Source organism: Aethalodelphis obliquidens, unplaced genomic scaffold (genome assembly GCF_003676395.1).
Source record: "Aethalodelphis obliquidens isolate GAN/ISIS:26980383/991018 unplaced genomic scaffold, ASM367639v1 scaffold102, whole genome shotgun sequence".
NCBI lineage: Eukaryota > Metazoa > Chordata > Mammalia > Artiodactyla > Delphinidae > Aethalodelphis > Aethalodelphis obliquidens.
Genome location: NW_020838046.1, coordinates 3,024,056 through 3,048,049, shown reverse-complemented (window position 1 = coordinate 3,048,049; position 23,994 = coordinate 3,024,056). Strand labels below are relative to the sequence as shown.

Sequence of the window (23,994 nt, the reverse complement as noted above, 5' to 3'; positions counted from 1 at the left end):
CCTGGACCAGAGAAAGGACATTAGTGAAAACTGGCAAAAGTCAAATGAGGTCTATTAGTTAGCAGTATGCTTTCAACGCTAACTTCCTGGTTTTAGTAATTGCAGTGTGGTTATGTAACATGTGAATGTAAGAGGAAGGTGGGTGAGGGGCTACTAGAACTCTCTGAACTATTTTTGAAACTCTTTGAGAAATCTAAAATTATTTCAAAATAAAAAAACTAAAATAAATAAATGAAAATGAATGTGGTGATGAGCTACCATCAGATGGCCTTTCTGGTGGCTTTGGTCTTAATCATCATCAGCAAGCCTGGACAATAAGGACCCACACTGGGTTACACCTTTAAAAGTTTTTATTACAGAAAACCCCATTCTTCCAAGTCCAGCTCAAGGCCCCCCTTATTTACTAAAACTGGGCTTCTGTGCATATTGGATTGAATGGTTTTCTTGCTCCCAGGGTATCTGCTGTGGAGTTGAGGACTCTGCCTTTGATTGTAGTTCTCTGAGAGGAGGGGCTGGGCCTCTGTAGCCATGTTCCATTCTGCACAAGGCTTAGAGACACCTAGTCAGCAGGGCACTGACAGCATTATGCCCCTGCCTGGGAGGTTAGGCAGGGGAATCTGACAACTTTCAGCAACCCCTGTGCACCCACTTTGGGTCTGGTGGTGACAGTGTCCTAGACAATGTCACTGTGGGCCCGAGACTACAGCCAGTTCAATTGCTGAAGAGCCAAATATCAGTGCTGGGGTCAACACAGGGCATTATGGCTGCCCCCCACCCCCCGAGTGTGAGGATGGGGACAGTGGCATGTTGATCCCCAGAAGTGCAGGGCTGTAAGCAAAAGATGCCAGCAAGGTGGAAGGGTCTGCTTCTCAGAAGCAAATTAGACAGGGATCAGGGAGGTCCTGAGAGCCCACACACAAAGGTGCAAAGATTTCAAAGGCAAGTAACTGGGAAGTGGTGCTGGACAGTGGCTTGAAGGAAGCCCAGCCCAGAACATATCAGGACAGATTTGGTCATTGAATGAATCAATGCTTTAATAATAAGGAATAATGTGGCTATCACAGGGCATTACCTGGAAGGCTGTGACTGCTACTGCTACTCACTGAGCAGTTAAACAGGGGACAGGGGGGTTTGAGGGTGCAGATCTCAGAGCAGCAACCTCAGCAGGAGAAGGCTGCCAAGGGTCAAGGGTGTGAAGAAGCCTTTAGAGCCAGTGTCACTGGTGGAGCTCGGGGGAGTGGGAGTGGGTGTTGAGGAGGCATCGGAGCTGTTTTCACACTTAAACTTCAGGAAAGTGACTCCTCCAACCGTCCGATTTCCAGGAGCCAGGAACTCACAGGTGGAGTTGCTGACATTGGAGCAGCCTTTCAGCACGAGCTTTGTCTCTGTGAATTCAAAAGAGACAGTAAGGACTTCACAGCCCCTTTGCCCTTCCTCCCCAGTCTTCTCAATGACCTGCAAGAGCTGAAACAGGTCTGTTCCTGACACAGGAGCTTGGAAAAAGGAGCCCAGGATCAAGAACACCAAATGGTAATGGCAGAGTGGCTGTGGAGGTGAGGGCCTAGATACTCTTTCCAAATCAGTCCTGGAGGAAACCGAGGCTCCTGGAGGTGGATGCGAACCTGAGCCCACGGGTTAGGGCCAGAGCTGAACCTGAGACTGAACTCTTCAGTGTTTTCCTGAGTAGCTGGCAGGTGGTGAAATCCAGGGACAGGCTCAGACCCTCCGTAGTCCTCTGCTCTCAATCCAGGAGGGAGTCAGCATTTCAGACCTGCTCCTGGCCTCCCCTCTTCTAGGCTCTGCTTTCCATCCCCACTCCTCTCTGGACCTGAGTTCTCTCTGCCTGAGTTTTCCCTGAGAAGAGGGAAAAACATACCATGCAGAGAGACCCCTGTGTCTTAACTCTAAATCTGTGTTGTGATGTGTTTAACCCCGTTTTAAGGCGCAGGTCCTAGGAAAAGACAAGGGAATTTGCAAAGATGTGATTGTGATTGCAGCTACCTTTTACTGAGTACTTACTATGTGTCAGTATTGCTCTGTAGGCTGCAAGTCAAACAGCCCTGGAGGAGAGGCAGCTCACAGGGGAGGAAGGGGCTGGAGGAGATGACTGGCTACTTGTTAGAGTCAGGGCTGCAATTTGAGTTTAAGACTGACTCCATACATGCTCTGAGAAGGAGGGGGAAGCCTCCACATCCCAGTAAAGAAAGCAATTCGTTGCTGCTTTAGAGCAAATATCAGTGCTGGAGGTTGAATTAGAGTGTGTTAGGAAGATGTGTTGCCTGGCACATGGCTACAGTATTTTTTTTTAGCATCTTTATTGGAGTATAATTGCTCTACAATGGTGTGTTAGTTTCTGCTTTATAACAAAGTGAATCAGCTATACATATACATATATCCCCATATCCCTTCCCTCTTGTGTTTCCCTCCCACCCTCCCTATCCCACCCCTCTAGGTGGTCACAAAGCACCAAGCAGATCTCCCTGTGTCATACAGCTTCGGCAAAAACAAAAACAAAATCCTACATTTATGGTGGCTTTGATCTGTCTGGCTTTCAGATTAAGTCAAAGGTGGCACAGTGGTTGAGAGTCCGCCTGCCGATACAGGGGACACGGGTTCGTGCTCCGGACCCCTGGTCCGGGAAGATCACACATGCCGCGGAACGGCTGGGCCCGTGGGCCGTGGCCGCTGGCCCTGTGCGTCCGGAGCCTGTGCTCCGCAACGGGAGAGGCCACAACAGTGAGAGGCCCACGTACCGAAAAAAAAAAAAAAAAAAAAGCCTTTTTTATTTATTGGTTTTATATTGAATGATGGTTAATTTGTATCTCATAATGGTTAATATCAAATTACTTTTGTAGAAAAGAACAGTTGGTTGGGTTTTTTTTTGAGAGAAATCATCAGTATTGTTTATTTTCAAGTTTGCAATGACTTTTTTTTAAGTATGAAATGCTGTATTGGTTGTACACCACCACCGCAGGGGAATAGATCATGGCTAAAATGTTAAATAGATTTTTTAAAATTTTGTTGTTGTTGTTGTCCTTTTTTCAATTAGTTGGATATTAAAGCCCCGTTTGACTCTTCCTTCCAGGTGACCCAAGCTGTCATAATCCAATACCTCTCAGTGACATGCAGAGAAGGGAAGTATACATATAAAAGGAAATAAAAGTCAGACCCACCCATACCTACAGAACAGCTCACCCTAGTAAAGAAATAAATGTCAGGAGTGACATGATGCCCTTAAACGAGCCTGGCTTGATTACAAGCCATAAGAGAACAGGGTTCAAGAGACCGACAGCCCAGGAGGAATGAACTCTGGACTGAGGTGGCAGAAATAGCAACCAGCTCAAAGCTACATTAACAGCCTCCCTATCTCAAAGGCATCCTGACCTTATTCCCTCTTCTTACTAACCTCCTCCAGGCCTTTTTTGTTAATCCAGAATTTATGATCCAAGGCATGACATGTTTTAAACTCAAGTCCCATAAAAAGGAAATGACATACCATTCTTAAATTCTGCAATTAGACTGACACATCTTTCTTCTTTATAACATTTCCGGGTTGTCTCATTACAGGAAGTTTCACTAGATCCATAACATGCAGAGCACCCTGTGTTGCTGGACACCTCTTCCTGTGGGGGATCTGGGTAGAGTAAGAGTCATTAACTCAGAACAGTGTTATCACAAATATCACGGTACTGCCTTGGGTGGAAGGGGAAAGGCAGACAAAGACGCTAGCCAGAGAGACCTCTCAGGGTCTCTCTGCATGCTCAGGAATCTCAGATCCTGCCATAAAAATACCAGTCATCCCATCCCATGTCCCACCAAAATATTTACAGCACACAACCTCACAGACCTGCCCTTACAGGCCATCCAGTCTTCAAGAACTGTGGTCAGTGAGGGTGTTGGGATGAGGAGGGAAAGGTAAGATTTTGAGCTAAAACCAACCTATAGCTAATGTCAACGGTAGCCAGCTATTCTGAACATTAGCCAACAGGTGTGTGACTATTACTAAATCTAGCTCCGAACAAACGAACACAGGCCATCATTTAACAACGTGACTTGGATAAAAAAAAAAATTACATTGAGACTCAGCTCTGCTATTAATGAACCATGCTCTAGGACTATGGCCACATTTTCTCCTCTTCAAAAAGAAGGCTTTTTTCCCTGGTGGCGCAGTGGTTGAGAGTCCGCCTGCCGATGCAGGGGACATGGGTTCGTGCCCCGGTCCGGGAGGATCCCACGTGCCGCGGAGCGGCTGGGCCCACGAGCCATGGCCGCTGAGCCTGCGCGTCCGGAGCCTGTGCTCCGCAACGGGAGAGGCCACAACAGGGAGAGGCCCGCGTACCGCAAAAAAAACAGAAGGCTTTGATCTAAGCCAACAGTTCTCAAATGGTGGTCCAGGGACTCCTGGGGATCCCTGAGACCCTTTCAGGGAGTCCACTAGGTCAAAATCATTTTCATGATAATACTAAGATGTTCTTTGCTTCTTTTACTCTCTTTCTCTCATGAAAATACAATGGAGTTTTCCAGAGGCTACATGTGAGATTGCAACAGACTAAGAGAACAAGCAAATCTGAGAACCCAGCTGTATTCTATTAAACCAGAAATTAAGGAGCTTTGAGAAAACATGGAGCAATGCTATTCTTCCCACTAAATATTTTTTGTTTTGGAAAATAGTTATTTCTATGTAAAAACAAATGTTATTAATGGTAACATGTAATCAGTTTTATTATTTTTTAGTGAACTAATAAATATTTTAAAAATTTCTTAGCCTTATTTTTAATACAGTTAATATTGATAGATATAGTCCACAGAAACAAACGTTATTTGGAGTCCTCAATAATTTTTAAGAGGTAGAGTCTTGAAAGAGGTCCTGAGGCCACACAATTTGAAAGCTACTAATGAGCATCTAGTACCCTCCCACATATCTCGGAGCGCTGTGATTTCTGTCTTTACTGAGAAAGGGGAAAGCATGGTAGTAGCGCTGGTTTTCCTCATTTGTTTCTCAAGTAGTTGTTGTATGTCAGCAGTTAATGTTACCCAAATATTCACTGAAGTGCCTAGACTTAAGATGTCCACCCAAGAGTGAGAACCATAGGTAGTGCAGGAAGGGACGGAGCAGGGAGGACAGAGGAAGGATGTGGCCAGCACCCACCTATGGTGTCGTTGGTGTCATTGCACGCCTTTCCTTGGCAACACTGGCTTGCAAAATGGAAGGTTTCATGAGCAGATACATGGACTGTGAAGGTCTCAGCCACGCTGCAATTATCCGCAGAGCAGGCCTTATCCTCATACCATGTGATGTTTCCTCCTACACAAAGGCAAACACAGGCTGTCAGTCCTGGGTACAGAGCGTTCAGGGAGGGCAAAGGTCCTGAAGAGCAACTGCTTTAGGCAAGGGCAGAAAACACACCCTCAGCTCAATGCAGTTTGGGGGACACTGGAGAGGGTTTCCTGCAAAAAGAAAAATCCTTCTCCGTGAGGTAGTTCCTTTGTTTAGCAACAGATTATCAGAGAAGCAGCTTAAATTCCAGGTGAAAGGCTGATGGGGAGCTTAGAAGTGGGTGGTTCAGGCTGACACACCCAGAGCCCACTGAACAGTCTTAGCATCTAAATATAGACAAGTAGATGTGATGGGTCTATGTGCAACACGATGTTGAACCTGAAGTTAATCAAGCTTCTAGACCAGAGCTATCCAATATGGTAGCCCTAGCTCTATGTGGTCACCTACAAATCAGTCCTCAGTCACACTAACCATATTTCAAGTGACCAATAGCTACATGTGGCTACCACATAGGACAGCATTGACATAGACATTAACATCACTGAAGCAAGTTGTACTGAACAGCATGAGTGCAGTTTACAGGAAAGACCAGGAGTAGGGGAACAAGTGAAATGACATTACAAAGAAGCAATCAAACAAAGCCAGAATATAAGACAGCTACAGGATAAATGGCCCCATTTCTCCAACAAATCAATGGGATTGAGCAAAGAAAGTGATGTTAGTTATTATTAAACAAATTAGACACAATAGACCTAACAGCAAAATGCAATGTGAGGATTTTGTTTGGATCCAGATTCCAATGCATCTACTAGAACACATCTTTGAAACACTTGGAACATTTTTAAGGTGGCCTGGGTATTACAAGAAATTTTTAAATTATAGCTAATTTTCTTAGGTGTGATAATTGTATTGTAGTTATATAAATAGGGGGAAAAAGTTCTTATCAGAGATGAATAGTGAAGTGTTTATAGGGGAAATAACATGCTATCTAGGGTTGCTTTAAAATATTATGGGGAGAGGGTAAATTAGGAGTTTGGGATTAAAATATACACACTACTGTATATAAAATAAATAACCAACAAGAACCTACTGTATAGCACAGGGAACATACTCAATATCTTGTAATAACCTATAATGGAAAAGAATCCATTTTCCTAAAATGGAAAAGAATTCATATATATGTGTGTCTGTGTGTGAATCACTTTGCTGTACACCTGAAACTAACAGAACATTGTAAATCAACTATATTTCAATAAAAATTTTAAAAATAAAAATAAAATACTATGGGGAAAAAATAGCAAAATGTTAATTGTTGACACAGGATGGTGGTTACATGGGAGTTCATTATAGTCTTCTACCTGCTTCTGTGTGTGTTTGAAATGTCCATAATAAAAAGTTTAAAATAAGTCAAAATGCTCTGAGAGAGAGGTAACAATCACGCCAGCAGAACACCCTAGAAGGAAGTCTGAGTGAAAATATGTTGGATCTGGAACAGGAAGGAACACTGAGAAGAGGGAAAGGGGGGCAGAAAATGGAAAAATGAAAACACCTAGAGCAAATTGCCTGCTTTGTAATGTAGCTAAGAGCTGCCCCTGCTTCTCACGTTCACTAATACAGGTCTAGCATGAAGTCTGAGTCAGGTGCCGCAATTCCAAGGAGCCACAGGGCTTGTCTGCTTGCTTGGCTCTACCACTGTTACTGACTCCTGCATGCTGCTCCTCCTGAGAGGCGCCTTCATGACCCCCTCTCTCCTTGCACAGCCCAGCCTTAGCCTTGCTTTCCTGGCCAACCCCTCCAGCACCTGCCCTGTGCAAGTTCCAGAAATGGGAATGATGAGCATCCCCCAGGCTCACCTAGAGAAAAGTTCGTCAAGAAAGTGGTACAGCTGATACTGGCATTTGCGGGACACTCAACGGCATTTCCGTAAACACAGGGGTCTGTCAACGAATTACACTGCACACAACTCAAGGATTCTGGGAAGACAAGATGTTCGGTATCGTCAACATTCAGGAGACATTTACAGAGTGTGCTCTGGCCAAAGCACTGCACTCACCTCAGGGTAAAAGAATAGCCAGGATGGCATCCCTTCCCTCTGGGGTCCCCCAAACTTTAAGCTGTGAGATGGAGCCACCCCCATTAAGTTTATCCCCACTGTCCACCATTCTCCATTGGGAAGACCCAACCTTGACCCACAGCACTGAGTGGTACCACAGGGGGCAGTGTGCACAGAGAGGTCTCATGGCCTCCACTGCCCACACCTTGACATGAGAGGTCACATGAGGGGATCCCAGGGCACCAAGAGTGAGAAGACCGTGGTGAGGTGGAAAGAGGGGTCTTCGTTCCAAAAGGGGGCCATGTGGTTTCCCTCACCTACAGCTGCAACCGTGAGCATGACGATGATACCAGCGAAGAGGAAGCCCTTCATGGTGCTGGACGTATGTCGTTGAGGATGAGGACTGTGGCCGCGGAGCCTTAAGCCAGAAGAGACACAAAGAGGGCAGTCTGGGGAATCAGAAGGCTGCTGGGGAGTGATATTCCCTAGGATTGCAATCAAACTTCAACAGACCCAGCCCATCCTTGTGACAGAAGGAATCAGCATCCTCAGCTGGGAGCACCGAGCCAAGATGTAGATTCCACCCTGCCCTTATATCCACAAAAGTCGGGTTTTCCCAATCCTAGATGCCTGCAAAGGCGTCCACACACAAGTACAAAACACAGCCCAGGGCATTTCCTACAGAGCCACTATGGGTACAAAATGGGCAGAAAGATGACTGCCAACCCCACTGAGGATGGGAGACCAAGAAGAACGCTGGGCTCTCATGTCCCAGAGCATAATGTCCATCCTGTAGGTGGTATCTTGCCACATTCACATAATGCATAGGAGCTCTGTCTCTGCCATCGCCACTCCAACAAGCAGGCACATATTGAGCACTTACTCTTGTTCCAAGCACTTATGTGCATTGATTCATGTAATTCCTCCACCCAGCAGGCAGGTACTATTTTTAGCATCACCTTATTTCAAAGGGGAAATCAAGGCCCAGAGAGGTTAAGTAAAGCACTCAAAGTCAAGGTTGCACTCCTGGGAGGGGTTAGAGCTAGATTTGGCCCAGGCCTCTAACCACACTGACTCTAACACACACGACCCCCAAAGCCCCGGACCTGGACATGCTCAACCTACAGAGCTCAATCAGAAGCCCCAGCACACTTCTGACTGGTCTGTCATCAATCTCTCTGCACATGAAAGTCATCTAATAGCTAAGGTTTAGCTGTATTTATTAAGATCCTGGGAGTTGGGGGTTAGCAGATGTACACTCTTATATATAGGATGGATAGACAACAAGGTCCTACTGTATAGCACAGGGAACCATATTCAATATCCTGTGATAAACCATAATGGAAAAGAATATTTTTTAACATCTTTATTGGAGTATAATTGCTTTACAATGGTGTGTTAGTTTCTGCTTCATAACAAAGTGAATCAGCTATACATATACATACGTCCCCATATCTCCTCCCTCTTGTGTCTCCCTCCCACCCTCCCTATCCCACCCCTCTAGGAGGTCACACAGCACGGAGCTGATCTCCCTGTGCTATGCGGCTGCTTCCTACTAGCTAGCTATTTTACATTTGGTAGTATGTATAAGTCCATGCCAGCTGGGACAAAGGGAAAAGAATATTTTTTAAAAAAGAATGTCTCTATGTGTATAACTGAGTCACTTTGCTATGCAGCAGAGATGGGCACAACATTGTAAATCAGCTATACTTCAATTAAAAAAAAAAGATCCTGAATCAGAGCTCCTAGAATTTTAATTTGCCTGTGTATCAAAAAGCATGGAAGGGAAATGTCTGGGTCTGCACTGAGCCCTTATTCATCGTTAGCTCATTTATACTATGAATAGTAACCAGGAGCTACCTGTGGCTACTTACCTTTGGATTCACTGAAGGAATAAAAAGGAAAGATACTGTTTCTCAGTCACCAGCCATGTTCCAGTGCTCAGTGGCCACATGTGGCTGGTGGCTGCTGTATTGGTCAGTGCAAGTATGGACCAAGTCCCAGGCCACAGTGCTGCTGTAAAGATTTTTGCCCACTCCACAGCTGAGAAAACTGCAGACGGAGGGATAATGGAAGCTGCCCAAGCTCACCCAGCTTGTAAGACGAAAAGTGGGACTCCATTCAGGGTCCTTCCAGGTCCAAAGCCGAGTTGTACCATAATAGCTGCCACTTACTAAGGAGCAACTGACTTTCATTAGGGCGTTGCAGGCCACTGCCTGCATCTCACCTCACCACACCACACACACATGCTCCCCCACATACACACCACACACACACACACACACACACACACACACAAACACACAAACACTATGATCCCCTAGTTAACTGATTAGGAGTCGGTGAAAAGAAAGAGAAATTAGCCCCAATGGAGGGAGACAGACAGCCCATCAATTATCTAATGGCCCCAATAGTTAGAGATCCTAGGAGAAAAATTAAGTATGTTTGGTTTGAAGCTTGTGGCAGATGTTCTGTGCATTGTACCCTGCATCCCCCAATGCCCAGTCACCACTCCAGGCCCAGAACCCCAATAGAGAGAGAGGTTCAGGGGTTGGGCCTCCTGGGAAGGGCCTCTCAAGCCTTGTAGGTGTAAAGGAAGAGGAGATGGGAGGGCAAGAAAGGAGGGGAACGAGTCCACAGCAGCCACATCAGTTAAGTGCACAAATCACCTCGGCCCTGCGGTATAGACCTGATGATTCGCCTCATTTTCAGAGGGAAATAATGGAAGCCCAGAGAGGTCAGGACCCTACCTAGGGACATGTAGCAGAAGAGGCAGATCTTGGAGGCGGTGGGACTCAGGGCCCTGTGCACCACCTCTGCAGAAGAGAGGAGCCAGTGAGCTGGGGGTCAGGGCAGGGGCCCCACAGGGAAAATGAGACCAAGTACATCTGTACACCGCTTTGCAAAGTCCTTCCTATTCATCCTATTGTTGGACATCTTCAGCTGTCTGAGAGGGTCTTACCTCAATTGTTCTCATCTTACACAGAGGAGCAAGAGCTCACAGAAGCTGTGAGAAGGACGCAGCACCACACACACACACACACACACACAGAGCAAACCCCAGCACCTCTCCACTCCAGCCTTCCCCTTCCCGGGCACTGCTGGAGGAGCAAGAGAATGCCAGGAGAATGCCCTGGACCCCAGCCAGCGCTGAATGCCCTTCCCCTGCTTTCAGCTTCTCCCAGGCTGGGTCCTGTCTCACAGCCCAGACCCAGTCCCTTACCTTCTCTGTCTGGCCCAGAGATTGCCCCGACGAAGGTGGATCCTGGCAGAAGGTTGGAGAAGGTGTGTGAGGGCCCTTATATAGCAGGTGGCTGCACAGTCAGAAAGCACGGCTGCCTACAGGGAGGGGCTTCTGGGCCAGACTGGGCCCTGCCCAGCCCTAGGGACATAGGTGGCTTAATCCTAGGCAGCGATGATGTTGGTCAACTCTCTGAAGCCTCCAGGAATTGGGAGAAACTTTGGTCAAGACCTGCCTTTGGCAAAATGTGCGAGAGAGCAAGGTGCGTCCCTGGCACTGTCTCCTGCTGGCTGTCACCCCCCAGATGGATTCTGTGACCGGTTAATGCGTCACAAGCATCCCCTCATCCCAACCTGGTAAAGCTCTCACCTTGGTTAGCCCGTTTACAGCTGAGGAAACCAAGGCACGTAAGAGAAACATAACAGATTTGCCCAAGGTTACACAGCTGGGACAGGGTCAGAACTCAGAATCAGGTTACATGGGGTTTGTGTGGCTCGGGAAAGGGTCTCAGGTACCCTTGGGAAAGTGTTTGAACTTCACTAAGTCTCAGGGTCCTACAGACAAGACGAGGATAAACTCACTGGGTAAACTTACAGGGTAGAGGGACCACAAAGTCCCTGCCTGCAGGATGCCCTGTGCACCTCAGTGAGGGGCCTACAGCTACAGCTGCTGCAGCTTCCAACACCCCAGGCAGTTTGTCTGGTAGTGCTGTCTGGGCAGCCACTGTTGGTGAGAGCTCAGGTCAGCCCAGGATTCTCCCAGCCCCGCCCTCACATTGTGCTGTGTGTGCTCCTGGCTTTGAATGTGGATTTGAGTTCCCTTCTCTCCTGCTCTTCCTGCCACTTCAGATATTCACACTCACTCACACACACACAGGCACATGCACACACTCATACACACTCTCTCTCACACACACACACACACACGGGTTGGGTGGGGGACTGAGGATTCAGGGGTTGGGGGTACGCATCACACCAACATCTCCGGCCTACAGTTGAACCTTAGAGATCCCTGCTCTTGAAAATACTCCTTGTTCATTGCTGTTCACTCTGTGCTGGTCTGTAGCTCAGCTCTCCCTCTTTCCCCAAACTCATGCATTTATTCAATATTTTTGGAGGACCCACCATGCATCAGGCCCACTCCAGGCATTTGGGAGGTATTTGAGCAAAGAGACAGAGACTTTGCCTTCCTGGAGTGTAGTCTAGAGGGGGAGACATGACATAAACAAAGCGATAAATAAGCAAATTACAGGGTAGATTAGAATGTGGTGACTGCCCTGGCAAAGAGACAGAGAAGAGCAAAGGTGAGGGATCAACCATACTGGGGGAAAAGGGGGCACATGATTCAATTTTAAATAGAGAGGTCTGCATTGGTCTCATGGAGAAGGCAAAATTGGGGTCATTTCTATAAGCAGAGCCTCTGGCCATCTCTTGTTTTCTCCTTTCTTCCTCTTCTGTCATCAGTCTGACTACAACAGCAATTTCCAAAACAAAGGTAGCTCTCTCCCTAACAGAATCCTATTCAATCTTCACCATAGCCAGCTGGCAGGGCCCAGTGGGGGAAGTGAGAGCAGGAGCAGCCAATGGGATGTGGGTGGGGGAGGGTCTGAGGATAGAGGAGTTGAAGAGCCCACATACGCTGCCTTTGAGATAACAGCCCTGGGTGTGTGTGGAGGGGGGTGGGGTGGGGGGGTGTTGTGCTCCAGTGTCTAGCCAAGGACAGACTGGAAAATCAATCTGATCAATGTTAATTCTTTTCGGAATGTTTGGGTCTGAATACAGACTTTGCTCCTCATGTCCTGTAAGTTACTTACTAACCTGGCTTGCTGGTCCTGAGCTTCCCATCTGTAGAAAGAGAACAACAGACTGAAGAAACACCTGCTGATTATTTCATCCTGGAATCCTTACCCTGTTCCATTGTGTTTTTTCCAGTGTCATCTAACAGTAATGCCATGGGGGCATTTGATCTTGTGTGATGCAGTGGCAATCCCTGAGCTGGACTGTGCATGACCCCTAACAGCAGGCCTGGGTCTGCCCCTCCCAAGGCCCTGGGCAAGATGAGTATCATTATCCCTTTGACAGATGAGGAGACTGAGCCACAGAGAGGCCTCTCTTCCAGGTCTTCAGATACCAAGGCCAACACAGCTTATGTGGGACCAGCCTCTGCCCACAGAGTTGAGAACATCTACCCAGCTCTCCTCCTCCCTGTTCCAGGGTCACCTCTCTGTCATCACTGCGGGGCTATCAGGGTCCAAGGGCTGGGGTCAGTCACAAGGTATTATAAGCAGACACCCCGCTAAAGCAAACCCTCCTGACTAGCCAAGAAGTCCAGGGACCCAAGAGAGACAAGGTCTCAACACACATCCCAACTTTTGCTCTTAAACTAAGGACAGTGGGCACACCTCAGTCACCCTGGCTCCATTATCCCCTTAGAAGAAGACAAGGCTGGCTGTCCTTATGACCACTCTGTGGGGCAATCTGGGACTCACTTGGATCCTGGAGAGTTATCCTAGGGTGTGAACCAGAACCACTGTGGGAAATGGGCTTCTCCCATTTCCCTCGATCATTAGCAGACAAAGCTTTGAGGTGAGTTCTTAGAAGAGTCCACTCTGTTTTGGAATAAACATGCAGAGATGTGCAGGATCAGGGCAGGATGGCCAGAGCAGGAACTCCAACAGGTGTCCAAGCTGAGAGCTAAGCAAAGGGTTCAGTCGAGAACCTCCACCCCTGCTTCGTCTGCTCTCCATCTATGTTTGCTTCTGGGAGCTTTCGTTGACTGGCTTGTTCCTCCACCTTGGAAACGTGAGAACAGGCTAAAAATAATGAAATTGCTGTCCCTAACTGCAGGCACCATGCAGGAGAAATGTGCATGACCTGAGAGATAGTCCATGCTCTGTGTAAGGTGGTAAGCCTCTGAGTCTTGAGTTCCCCTTTTGTCAAATGGGAAAAGCATTGCCACTCACTCCTTAAGAGTAATTCTGAGAGTTAAAGGAGATCTCTTGGACAGACACTTAGTATACATCCATCATGTTGTAGGGACTCCAAAAAATGATTACTCCCACTACAGTTACTGCTCCTAGAGTTTGCACCAGTGACACCACAGCCTAGGGGGACACACCAGGTCACATAGGGCAGGGGTTAAGGTGGGGCCCGACCTCAGAGCACGCTGCTGCCACCTACAGATCGATTAAGCCTGTACCATTAGTTGCAAGTTCTCTGAGTCTCAGTTTCCTCACCTGAGAGAAAAGGGACATCCACAATATCCAACTTTTCATAAAGATTAAGAGGAAACACATGGTGCTCTTTGCATGGGGTATACACTATTATAAATTTGGTCCAAGGAAATTTTGCTATGATTACCGTCAACTCAGTCACTGACAGTTTTCCTGGGCTTTCTTTGTGGCAGGCAACAAATCAATGCCTAGGACCAAATCAGTAATCATCTCAGGACATTTTCAATATGACCATCTCTCAAAAAACTCCAGGCTCTAAATATATTTTAAGAGTCATGTACCAAAATGTTCATTGCAGCTCTATTTACAATAGCCCGGAGATGGAAACAACCTAAGTGCCCATCATCAAATGAATGGATAAAGAAGATGTGGCACATATATACAATGGAATATTACTCCGTCATAAAAAGAAATGAAATTGAGCTATTTGTAATGAGGTGGATAGACCTAGAATCTGTCATACAGAGTGAAGTAAGTCAGAAAAAAAAAAGACAAATACTGTATGCTAACACATATATATGGAATTAAGAAAAAAAAATGTCATGAAGAACCTAGGGGTAAGACAGGAATAAAAACACAGACCTACTGGAGAACGGACTTGAGGATATGGGGAGGGGGGAGGGTGAGCTGTGACAGGGCGAGAGAGAGTTATGGACATATACACACTACCAAACGTAAGGTAGATAGCTAGTGGGAAGCAGCCGCATGGCACAGGGATATCAGCTCGGTGCTTTGTGACCGCCTAGAGGGGTGGGATAGGGAGGGTGGGAGGGAGGGAGACGCAAAAGGGAAGAGATATGGGAACATATGTATATGTATAACTGATTCACTCTGTTATAAAGCAGAAACTAACACACCATTGTAAAGCAATTATACCCCAATAAAGATGCTAAAAAAAAAAAAGAATTATTGCATCTGACATTATAAAACCAGTTTGTCTGCCTGATCTACTAATGTGAACTTCCACTGGGTTGGTGAGAAAGGACAGAAAAAACAACAGACAGGCCTGGTTTGACACCTGTCTACACCAGTTATGAGCTGTGTAACCTGTTTAGGATTCTCAGTATCTCCATCAAAACAAAGGGACAGAGATGTTCATGGTTGCTCATTCACATAGTGGCTGACACACAAAGAATGGCAACTGCCTTTCCCCCATCCTTTCTCTGACAATTGAACCTTAAATGTCCTCATTTATTCAACAAATATGTGTTTGGGCATTTACTCCATGCCAGACACTGGGTAGTGTGGTTTCAAAGTTAATGAGACATATGAGTTCCTCGCCATCCCTAAAATTTTAAGCTAATAACAACTACAAACAAACAAGGAAACATTTTTTAAGTAAATAGACAAAGATAATTGCAAATTGAAGATTTGTTATGGAAACAAAATGGTAACTGAGTTAGGAAAGAATAGGATTGAGGCGGGAAGACCTCTCCAAGAGGTGAGAAGGAAACAGGCAAGGGAAGAGGGAGGTCAGATGTCTCCCAGAACAGAGCAAAAAACATGAGCAATAAAGGTTCCTCAGTGAAGAACATGCCTTGCTGAAGGAACTGGCAAAAAGGCACACCAGTGTATTGAAGAATCACAAGGTTACATCCACACCTTAATGAGCTCATTTCAACATTTTATGTTGGCTCTTCTCACAAACAGCTTAGATGAAGTGCAAAGAGTACCAGGCTTTTTGACAGAAAGTGAGAGTTCAAAACCTAGTTTTGCAATTTACTAGTCAGGTGTTAACTTTTATCCATGAATCACAATTTCCTTACATAAAATGGTAAAATTAGTAATACTTACCTGGGAGAAAATGGATGGTGACTCCCTGCCCTTCATCCATGAAATAGAATGGGAAACAATTAATTTGTCACTGGTTTTATCATTCCTAACGAATGTGGTAGGTGAGCACAGTCTCAGAAACAAGACATCCCTTACAGACCATGTCAAGTTTACTGTGTCCATCTGGAGCAGAGTCAAAGTCATGCTGACTGGGAGACTATACTTTCTTAATATAGGATTGAATTACATTGTCTTGAGAAGAATATTAAGACTCAATTTTGCTTTCTAGGCAATGAGTGAGGTAACCTGCAATTTTCCCATTGTTGAAGAGTCTGAACTGATCCCAGCTAACCCCCTCCCCCACTCCGTAGCTCATTCTTTCTCTCTTCAGAACCAACAACCCCGGGCAGAGGACAGCCTCCATTAGCAGCTGGCCAGAGCCCAAGGTGATAGCATTGGTGAGATTCCAGAAGGGAACAAGGGATGAGATTCTGTGTCTCTAGGGATGCAGTGGAGTTGAGTTTCCCTGGGGAGTGGGAAGGAGGGAAAGCTGAGATAATACTGGAGGCTTCATAGGAAACAGAGGGAGATAAATCAGGGAGGAGTGAGAAGAGGTAGACCCAGAAGAAAGAAGAATCATCCAGGACCCTCCTTCCCTCCTTCTGCTTCCTCTTTGAGACCCAAGACAGAAGTGAGTTGACTCAGGCTCCTTCTGGATGTATCGGCCTACAGCACCCAACAACCTGTCACTGAATGCACCTCCACCAGTGAGCAAAACTGCCCTGCTTCAGAGAGGTGTTACAACCACTTTCTCATCACTCTGATGACAGATGGTAGTGCTGTTTTTGTTTGTTACTTTTCAACATAAAATCTAGAAAATCTATGGCAGCTTCAAATATTTGCTTGGGAAACCGGGGGGGCAGACAATTCATTCTCTTATTCAGTTTGTCCTAAAGTCAGAAGCTAGAATGGTGAAGGGCCAAGAAGAACTGACAAGCTTAAAGGAAGAAAAAACAAGTACAAGGGCAGCTGAAGACAGACAATACATAAGGCTATTTCCTGCATCTTGCTTACAAGGCTGCGTCTATATGCTTACTGGTACAGGGACAAGCTTTCCATGCCTTTGGGACTCATTCAAATGGCATACTCCTATAGGGAATACCATGCTACTTCAGAAATTAAAAATGAGTTTTTAAAGGGTGACACAGTGAAAGGCCTATACTGACGCTGGTGGCAATAAGGAAGTATGGAATATAAGGCTGGTTTCTATTTCTGGTTTTCATAGGCGGTGTGATTTTGGTCAAAGTCCTTCCCTCATATGTGCCCCAGGAAAGACACTGATAAGTCCAGAATTCAGTCTAGTTTCAATTGTATTATTTTAACAGAACCAACTGGTCTGAGGCTTCAGTCCCCAGAATTTGAATCTCTTTTCTGAGTACAAATATGGTTCTTGAGATTGGGCAACCTGACTTTAGTGCAGACCATGTGCAAACCCATCACGCAAAGCCTTTTAAAACTATCTCATAAGTTAAAATGTATTTGAAAAGTTCATAAGGGAAAAATAAAGACAAAATCCTTGACAAAAGAAAACATGGTCAAAGAAACCTCACATTTTACAAACTGGGTTCCACTTCAGTAATGGCAACATTAGAAGCTCTGTGGATCCCCTCCCCAATGAAATAAGCATAACTGGTGAGAATTATTAAAAATATAACCATGTAAAAAATCTCTGAAATTGTATATACATATATGTGTGTGTATATATATATGTATATATATATGTGTGTGTGTGTGTGTGTATATATATATATATATATATATATATATATATATATATATATGTATAACTCAAATAGCAACCATAAGTTGGAGTGTGGCTATACTAATATCAGATAAAAAGGATTTAAAATGAAAAAGTATTGCTGGAGATATATGGGGACTTTTAAAATGATAAAAGTATCAATCCATCAGGAAGATATAAGGGTTATGAACAGATGTGTACCTAAAGAATACATGAAGATGCCAAACAACTAGCAAGATAGGAACACAACCCCACCCATTAGCAGAGACACTGCCTAAAATCATAATAAGGTCATAGACACCCCAAAACACACCACTGGACGTGGTCTTGCACACCAGAAAGGCAAGATGCAGCCTCATCCATGAGAACACAGGCACCAGTCCCCTCCACCCAGAAGCCTACAAAAACCACTGAACCAATCTTAGCCACTGGGGGCAGACAACAAAAACAGTGGGAACTACAAACCTGCAGACTGCAAAAAGGAGACCCCAAACACAGTGAGTGAAGCAAAATGAGAAGACAGAGAAATACACAGCAGATGAAGGAGCAAGGTAAAAACCCACCAGACCAAACAAGTGAAGAGGAAACAGGCAGGCTACCTGAAAAAGAACTCAGAGTAATAATAGTAAAGATGAGCCAAAATCTTGGAAATAGAATGGAGAAAATGCAAGAAACGTTTAACAAGGACCTAGAAGAACTAAAGGGCAAACAAACAATGATGAACAACACAATTAATGAAATAAAAAATTCTCTACAAGAAAACAATAGTAGAGTAACTGAAGCAGAAGGATGGATAAGTGACCTGGAAGACAAAATAGTGGAAAAAACGACTGCAGAGCAGAATAAAGAAAAAAGAATGAAAAGAATTGAGGACAGCCTCAGAGACCTCTGAAACAACATTAAATGTACCAACATTTGAATTATAGGGGTCCCAGAAAAAGAAGAGAAAAAGAAAGGGACTGAGAAAATATTTGAAGAGATTATAGTTGAAAACTTCCCTAATATGGGAAAGGAAATAGTCAATCAAGTCCAGGAAGCTCAGAGAACCCCATACATGATAAATCCAAGGAGAAACACTCCAAGGCACATATTAATCAAATTATCAACAATTAAATACAAAGAAAAAATATTAAAGCTGCAAGGGAAGGGCAACAAATAACATACAAGGGAATCCCCATAAGGTTAACACTGATCTTTCACAGAAACTCTGCAAGCCAGAATGGTGTGGCAGGACATATTTAGACTGATGAAAGGAAAAACCTACAACCAAAATTACTTTACCTAGCAAGGATCTCATTCATTTTCCAAAGAGAAATTAAAACTTTTACAGACATGCAAAAGCTAAGAGAATTCAGCACCACCAAACCAAATTTACAATAAGTGCTAAAGGAACTTCTCTAGGCAGGAAACACAAGAGAAGGAAAAGACCTACAATAACAAACCCCAAACAATTAAGAAAATGGTAAAAGGAACATACATAGTGATAATTACCTTAACTGTAAATGAATTAAATGCTCCAACCAAAAGACATAGACTGGCTGAATGGATACAACAACAAGACCTGTATATATGCTGTCTATAAGAGATCCACTTCAGACCAAGGGATACATACAGACTGAAAGTGAGGGGATGGAAAAAGATATTCCATGCAAATGGAAATTAGAAAACACTGGAGTAGCAATTCTCATATCAGACAAATTGACTTTAAAATAAGGACTAACACAAGAGACAAAGAAGGACACTACATAATGATCAAGGGATCAATCCAAGAAGAAGATATAACAATTATGAATATTTATGCACCCAACATAGGACCACCTCAATACATAAGGCAAATGCTAACAGCCATAAAAGGAGAAATTGACAGTAACATAATAATAGTAGGGGACTTTAACACCCCACTTTCACCAAAGGACAGATCATCCAAAATGAAAATAAATAAGGAAACACAAGCTTTAAATGAAACATTAAACAAGATGGACTTAATTTTTATTTATAGGACATTCCATCCAAAAACAACAGAATACACTTTCTTCTCAAGTTCTCATGGAACATTCTCCAGAATAGATCATATCTTGGATCACAAATCAAGCCTTAGTATATTTAAGAAAATTGAAATCATGTCAAGTATCTTTTCCAGCCACAACACTATGAGACTAGATATCAAAAACACGAAAAAAATCTGTAAAAAAATACAAATACATAGATGCTAAACAATAAACTGCTAAATAACCAAGAGATCACTGAATAAATCAAAGAGGAAGTCAAAAAACACCTAGAAACAAATGACAAAGAAAACACGACAGCCCAAAACCTATGGGATGCAGCCAAAGCAGTTCTAAGAGGGAAGTCTATAGCAATACAATCCTCTCTCAAGAAACAAGAAACATCTCAATAAACAACCTAACATTACACCTAAAGCAATTAGAGAAAGAAGAACAGAAAAACCTCAAAGTTAGAAAAAGGAAAGAAATCATAAAGATCAGATCAGAAATAAATGAAAAAGAAATGAAGGAAATGATAGCAAAGATAAATAAAACTAAAAGCTTGTTCTTTGAGAAGATAAACAAAATGGATAAACCATTAGCCAGAGTCATCAAGAATAAAAGGGAGAAGACTCAAATCAATAGAATTAGAAATGAAAAAGGAGAAGTAACAACTGACACTGCAGAAATACAAAGGGTCATGAGAGACTACTGCAAGCAACTATATGTCCATAAAATGGACAACTTGGAAAAAATGGATAAATTTTAGAAAAGCACAACCTTCCGAGGCAGAACCAGGAAAAAAATAGAAAATGTAAACAGACCAATCACAAGCACTGAAATTGAAACTGTGATTTAAAATCTTCCAACAAACAAAAGCCCAGGACGAGATGGCTCCACAGGCAAATTCTATCAACATTTCGAGAAGAGCTAACACCTATCTTTCTCAAACTCTTCCAAAATACAGCAGAGGGAGGAATACTCCGAAACTCATTCAACAAGGCCACCATTATCCTGATACCAAAACCAGACACTGATGTCACAAAGAAAGAAAACTACAGGCCAATATCACTGATGAACACAGATGCAAAAATCCTCAACAAAATACTAGCAAACAGAGTCCAACAGCACATGAAAAGGATCATACATCATGATCAAGTGGGGTTTATCCCAGGAATGCAAGGATTCTTCAATATACACAATTCAATCAATGTGATAAACCATATTAAAAAATTGAAGGGGAAAAACCATATGATCATCTCAATAGATGCAGAAAAAGCTTTTGACAAAATCCAAAACCTATTTATGATTAAAAAAACCCTCCAGAAAGTAGGCATAGAGAGAACTAAACTCAACATAATAAAGGCCATATATGACAAACTCACAACCAACATCATTCTCAATGGTGAAAAACTGAAACCATTTCCACTAAGATCAGGAACAAGACAAGGTTGCCCACTCTCACCACTATTATTCAGCATAGTTTTGGAAGTTTTAGCCACAGCAATCAGAAAAGAAAAAGATTCCAAGTCGGAAAGCAGAAGTAAAACTGTCACTGTTTGCAGATGACAAGATACTATACATAAATAATCTTAAAGATGCTATTGGAAAACTACTAGGACTATTCAATTAATTTCATAATGTAGCATGATACAAAATTAAGGCACAGAAATCTCTGGCATTCCTATACACTAATGATAAAAAATCTGAAAGTAAAATCAAGAAAACACTCCCATTTACCACTGCAACAAAAAGAATAAAATATCTAGGAATAAACCTACCTAAGGAGACAAAAGATCTGTATGCAGAAAATTATAAGACACTGATGAAAGAAATTAAAGATGTTACAAACAGATGGAGAGATATACCATGTTCTTGGATTGGAAGAATCAACATTGTGAAAATGACTATACTACCCAAAGCAATCTACAGATTCAATGCAATCCCTATCAAACTACCACTGGCATTTTTCACAGAACTAGAACAAAAAATTTCACAATTTGTATGGAAACACAAAAGACCCTGAATAGCCAAAGCAATCTTGAGAACGAAAAATGGAGCTGGAGAAATCAGGTTCCCTGACTTCAGACTATACTAAAAAGCTACAGTAATCAAGACAGTATGGTACTGGCACAAACACAGAAAGATAGATCAATGGAACAGGATAGAAAGCCCAGAGACAAACCCATGCACATATGGTCACCTTATCTTTGATAAAGGAGGCAGGAATATACAGTGGAGAAAAGACAGCCTCTTCAATAAGTGGTGCTGGAAAACTGGACAGGTACATGTAAAAGTATGAAATTAGAACACTCCCTAACACCATACACAAAAATAAGCTCAAAATGGATTAAAGACCTAAATGTAAGGCCAGACTGTATCAAACTCTTAGAGGAAAGCATAGGCAGAACGCTCTATGATATAAATCACAGCAAGGTCCTTTTTTGACCTACCTCCTAGAGAAATGGAAATAAAAACAAAAATAAACAAATGGGACCGAATGAAACTTCAAAGATTTTGCACAGCAAAGGAAACCATAAACAAGACCAAAAGACAACTCTCAGAATGGGAGAAAATATTTGCAAATGAAGCAACTGACAAAGGATTAATCTACAAAATTTACAAGCAGCTCATGCAGCTCAATAACAAAAAACAAACAACCCAATCCAAAAATGGGCAGAAGACCTAAATAGACATTTCTCCAAAGAAGATATACAGATTGCCAATAAACACATGAAAGAATGCTCAACATCATTAATCATTAGAGAAATGCAAATCAAAATTACAATGAGGTATCACCTCACACCAGTCAGAATGGCCATCATCAAAAATTCTAGAAACAATAAATGCTGGAGAGAGTGTGGAGAAAAGGGAACACTCTTGCACTATTGGTGGGAATGTAAATTGATACACCCACTATGGAGAACAGTATGGAGGTTCCTTAAAAAACTACAAATAGAACTATCATATGACCCAGCAATCCCACTACTGGGCATATACCCTGAGAAAACCTTAATTCAAAAAGAGTCTTGTACCAAAATGTTCATTGCAGCACTATTTACAATAGCCAGGACATGGAAGAAACCTAAGTGTCCATCAACAGATGAATGGATAAAGAAGATGTGACACATATATCCAATGGAATATTACTCAGCCATAAAAAGAAATGAAATTGAGTTATTTGTAGTGAGGTGGATGGACCCAGAGTCTGTCATACAGAGTGAAGTAAGTCAGAAAGAGAAAAAAAATACCGTATGCTAACACATATATATGGAATCTAAAAAAATTTTCAGAAAAAGACCGTGAAGAACCTAGGGGCAAGACTGGAATAAAGACACAGACCTATTAGAGAATGGACTTGAGGATACGGGGAGGGGGAAGGGTAAGCTGAGACAAAGTGAGACAGTGGCATGGACATATATACACTACCAAACGTAAACTAGATAGCTAGTGGGAAGCAACCACATAGCACAGGGAGATCAGCTCGGTTCTTTGTGACCGCCTGGAGGGGTGGGATAGGGAGGGTGGGAGGGCGGGAGACGCAAGAGGGAAGAGATATGGGAACATATATATATGTATAACTGATTCACTTTGTTATAAAGCAGAAACTAACACACCATTGTAAAGCAATTATACTCCAATAAAGATGTTTTAAAAAATGGGCAATAGATCTGAACAGAAATCTCATAAAAGTTATGCAGATGAGAAACAAACATATGAAAGTATATTCAGCATCATAAGTCATTAGAGAAATGCAAATTAAAACAACAATGTGATGCCACTACACACCTATTAGAATGGCTAAAATCCAAAATACTGACAACACCAAATGCTGACAAGGATGTAGAACCACAGGAACTCTCATTCAATTGTTAGTGGGAAAGCAAAATGGTAGGAGTAGGAATTATATCAATAAATCTACAATATACTTAATAACATATGTATGTTCAGGGTACTGGGTCAGGCACCAGAGATCCTGTGTCTTGTTAACAGCTAATATTTTTGAGTGCTTATCTTTCTCCAGAGAAGTTTATTTTTGTTAGCTGGAATCCTGTACATAGATTATATATATACTCATTAAATACTCATAGAAACACCATAGGGTAAACCTTATTATTATTTCTATTGTAAGATATGCAAACATGAGTCTCACAGCGGTAAATTAACTTGCTGAATGTAAATGATATAAAGATGTAGAGAGCCAGTGAATTTGGAGAAGAGAAGCCATTATCCTGGAGGATAGTGAAAAATGCCAGACCTTCTCTCCTAAGGCTGGTAGGGATTCCCAGAAACACAAAAAGGAGGAAGGGAGTAAGTAGATAAAGACATATTTGAGTATGCTGACATTTTAGGGACTATCCACTAAGATGACCAACTTTTTCTGTCAAGTCAATTTCCAGGAAATTCCAAGAGAGTTTTAAGACATCAAATTATTTCTGGAGAGAAATCTCGAGCTTGGTGAGAACAGCCCCATAAGACGCAGGTCCTGGGGTTCAGATGATGTTAGCCCCTTATTCCACTCTCAGCCTTCCATTTTCATTTAGACCTTATGAAGATGTGATCAAAGTGCTTAGCATTCAGTAGGCCTCAATAAATCGTAGCTGTTAGCATGTAGCATAGCTTATGATGTT

The 23,994-nt window shown here is 43.1% G+C and overlaps 1 protein-coding gene across 4 annotated transcripts in view; it reads right to left on the bottom strand.

The window, feature by feature from the left end:
- Window positions 1-332: 332 nt before the first annotated feature.
- Window positions 333-23,994, bottom strand: part of LYPD8 (LY6/PLAUR domain containing 8) — a 36,928-nt gene continuing 13,266 nt past the window's right edge. Inside the window, exons 1-6 of one of the 4 annotated variants that reach the window (XM_027096448.1) lie at window positions 15,599-17,262; window positions 7,649-7,749; window positions 7,132-7,251; window positions 5,150-5,305; window positions 3,497-3,634; window positions 333-1,385 (exon numbers count right to left, since the gene is read on the bottom strand). In XM_027096448.1, the coding sequence (XP_026952249.1) occupies window positions 1,147-1,385; window positions 3,497-3,634; window positions 5,150-5,305; window positions 7,132-7,251; window positions 7,649-7,703 (708 nt within the window). In that variant the 5' untranslated portion in view covers window positions 7,704-7,749; window positions 15,599-17,262 and the 3' untranslated portion in view covers window positions 333-1,146. Of the gene's footprint in view, window positions 1,386-3,496; window positions 3,635-5,149; window positions 5,306-7,131; window positions 7,252-7,648; window positions 7,750-9,205; window positions 14,155-15,598; window positions 17,263-23,994 lie in introns of those variants that run through there. The other 3 variants (XM_027096447.1, XM_027096445.1, XM_027096449.1) reach the window with 3 other exon arrangements.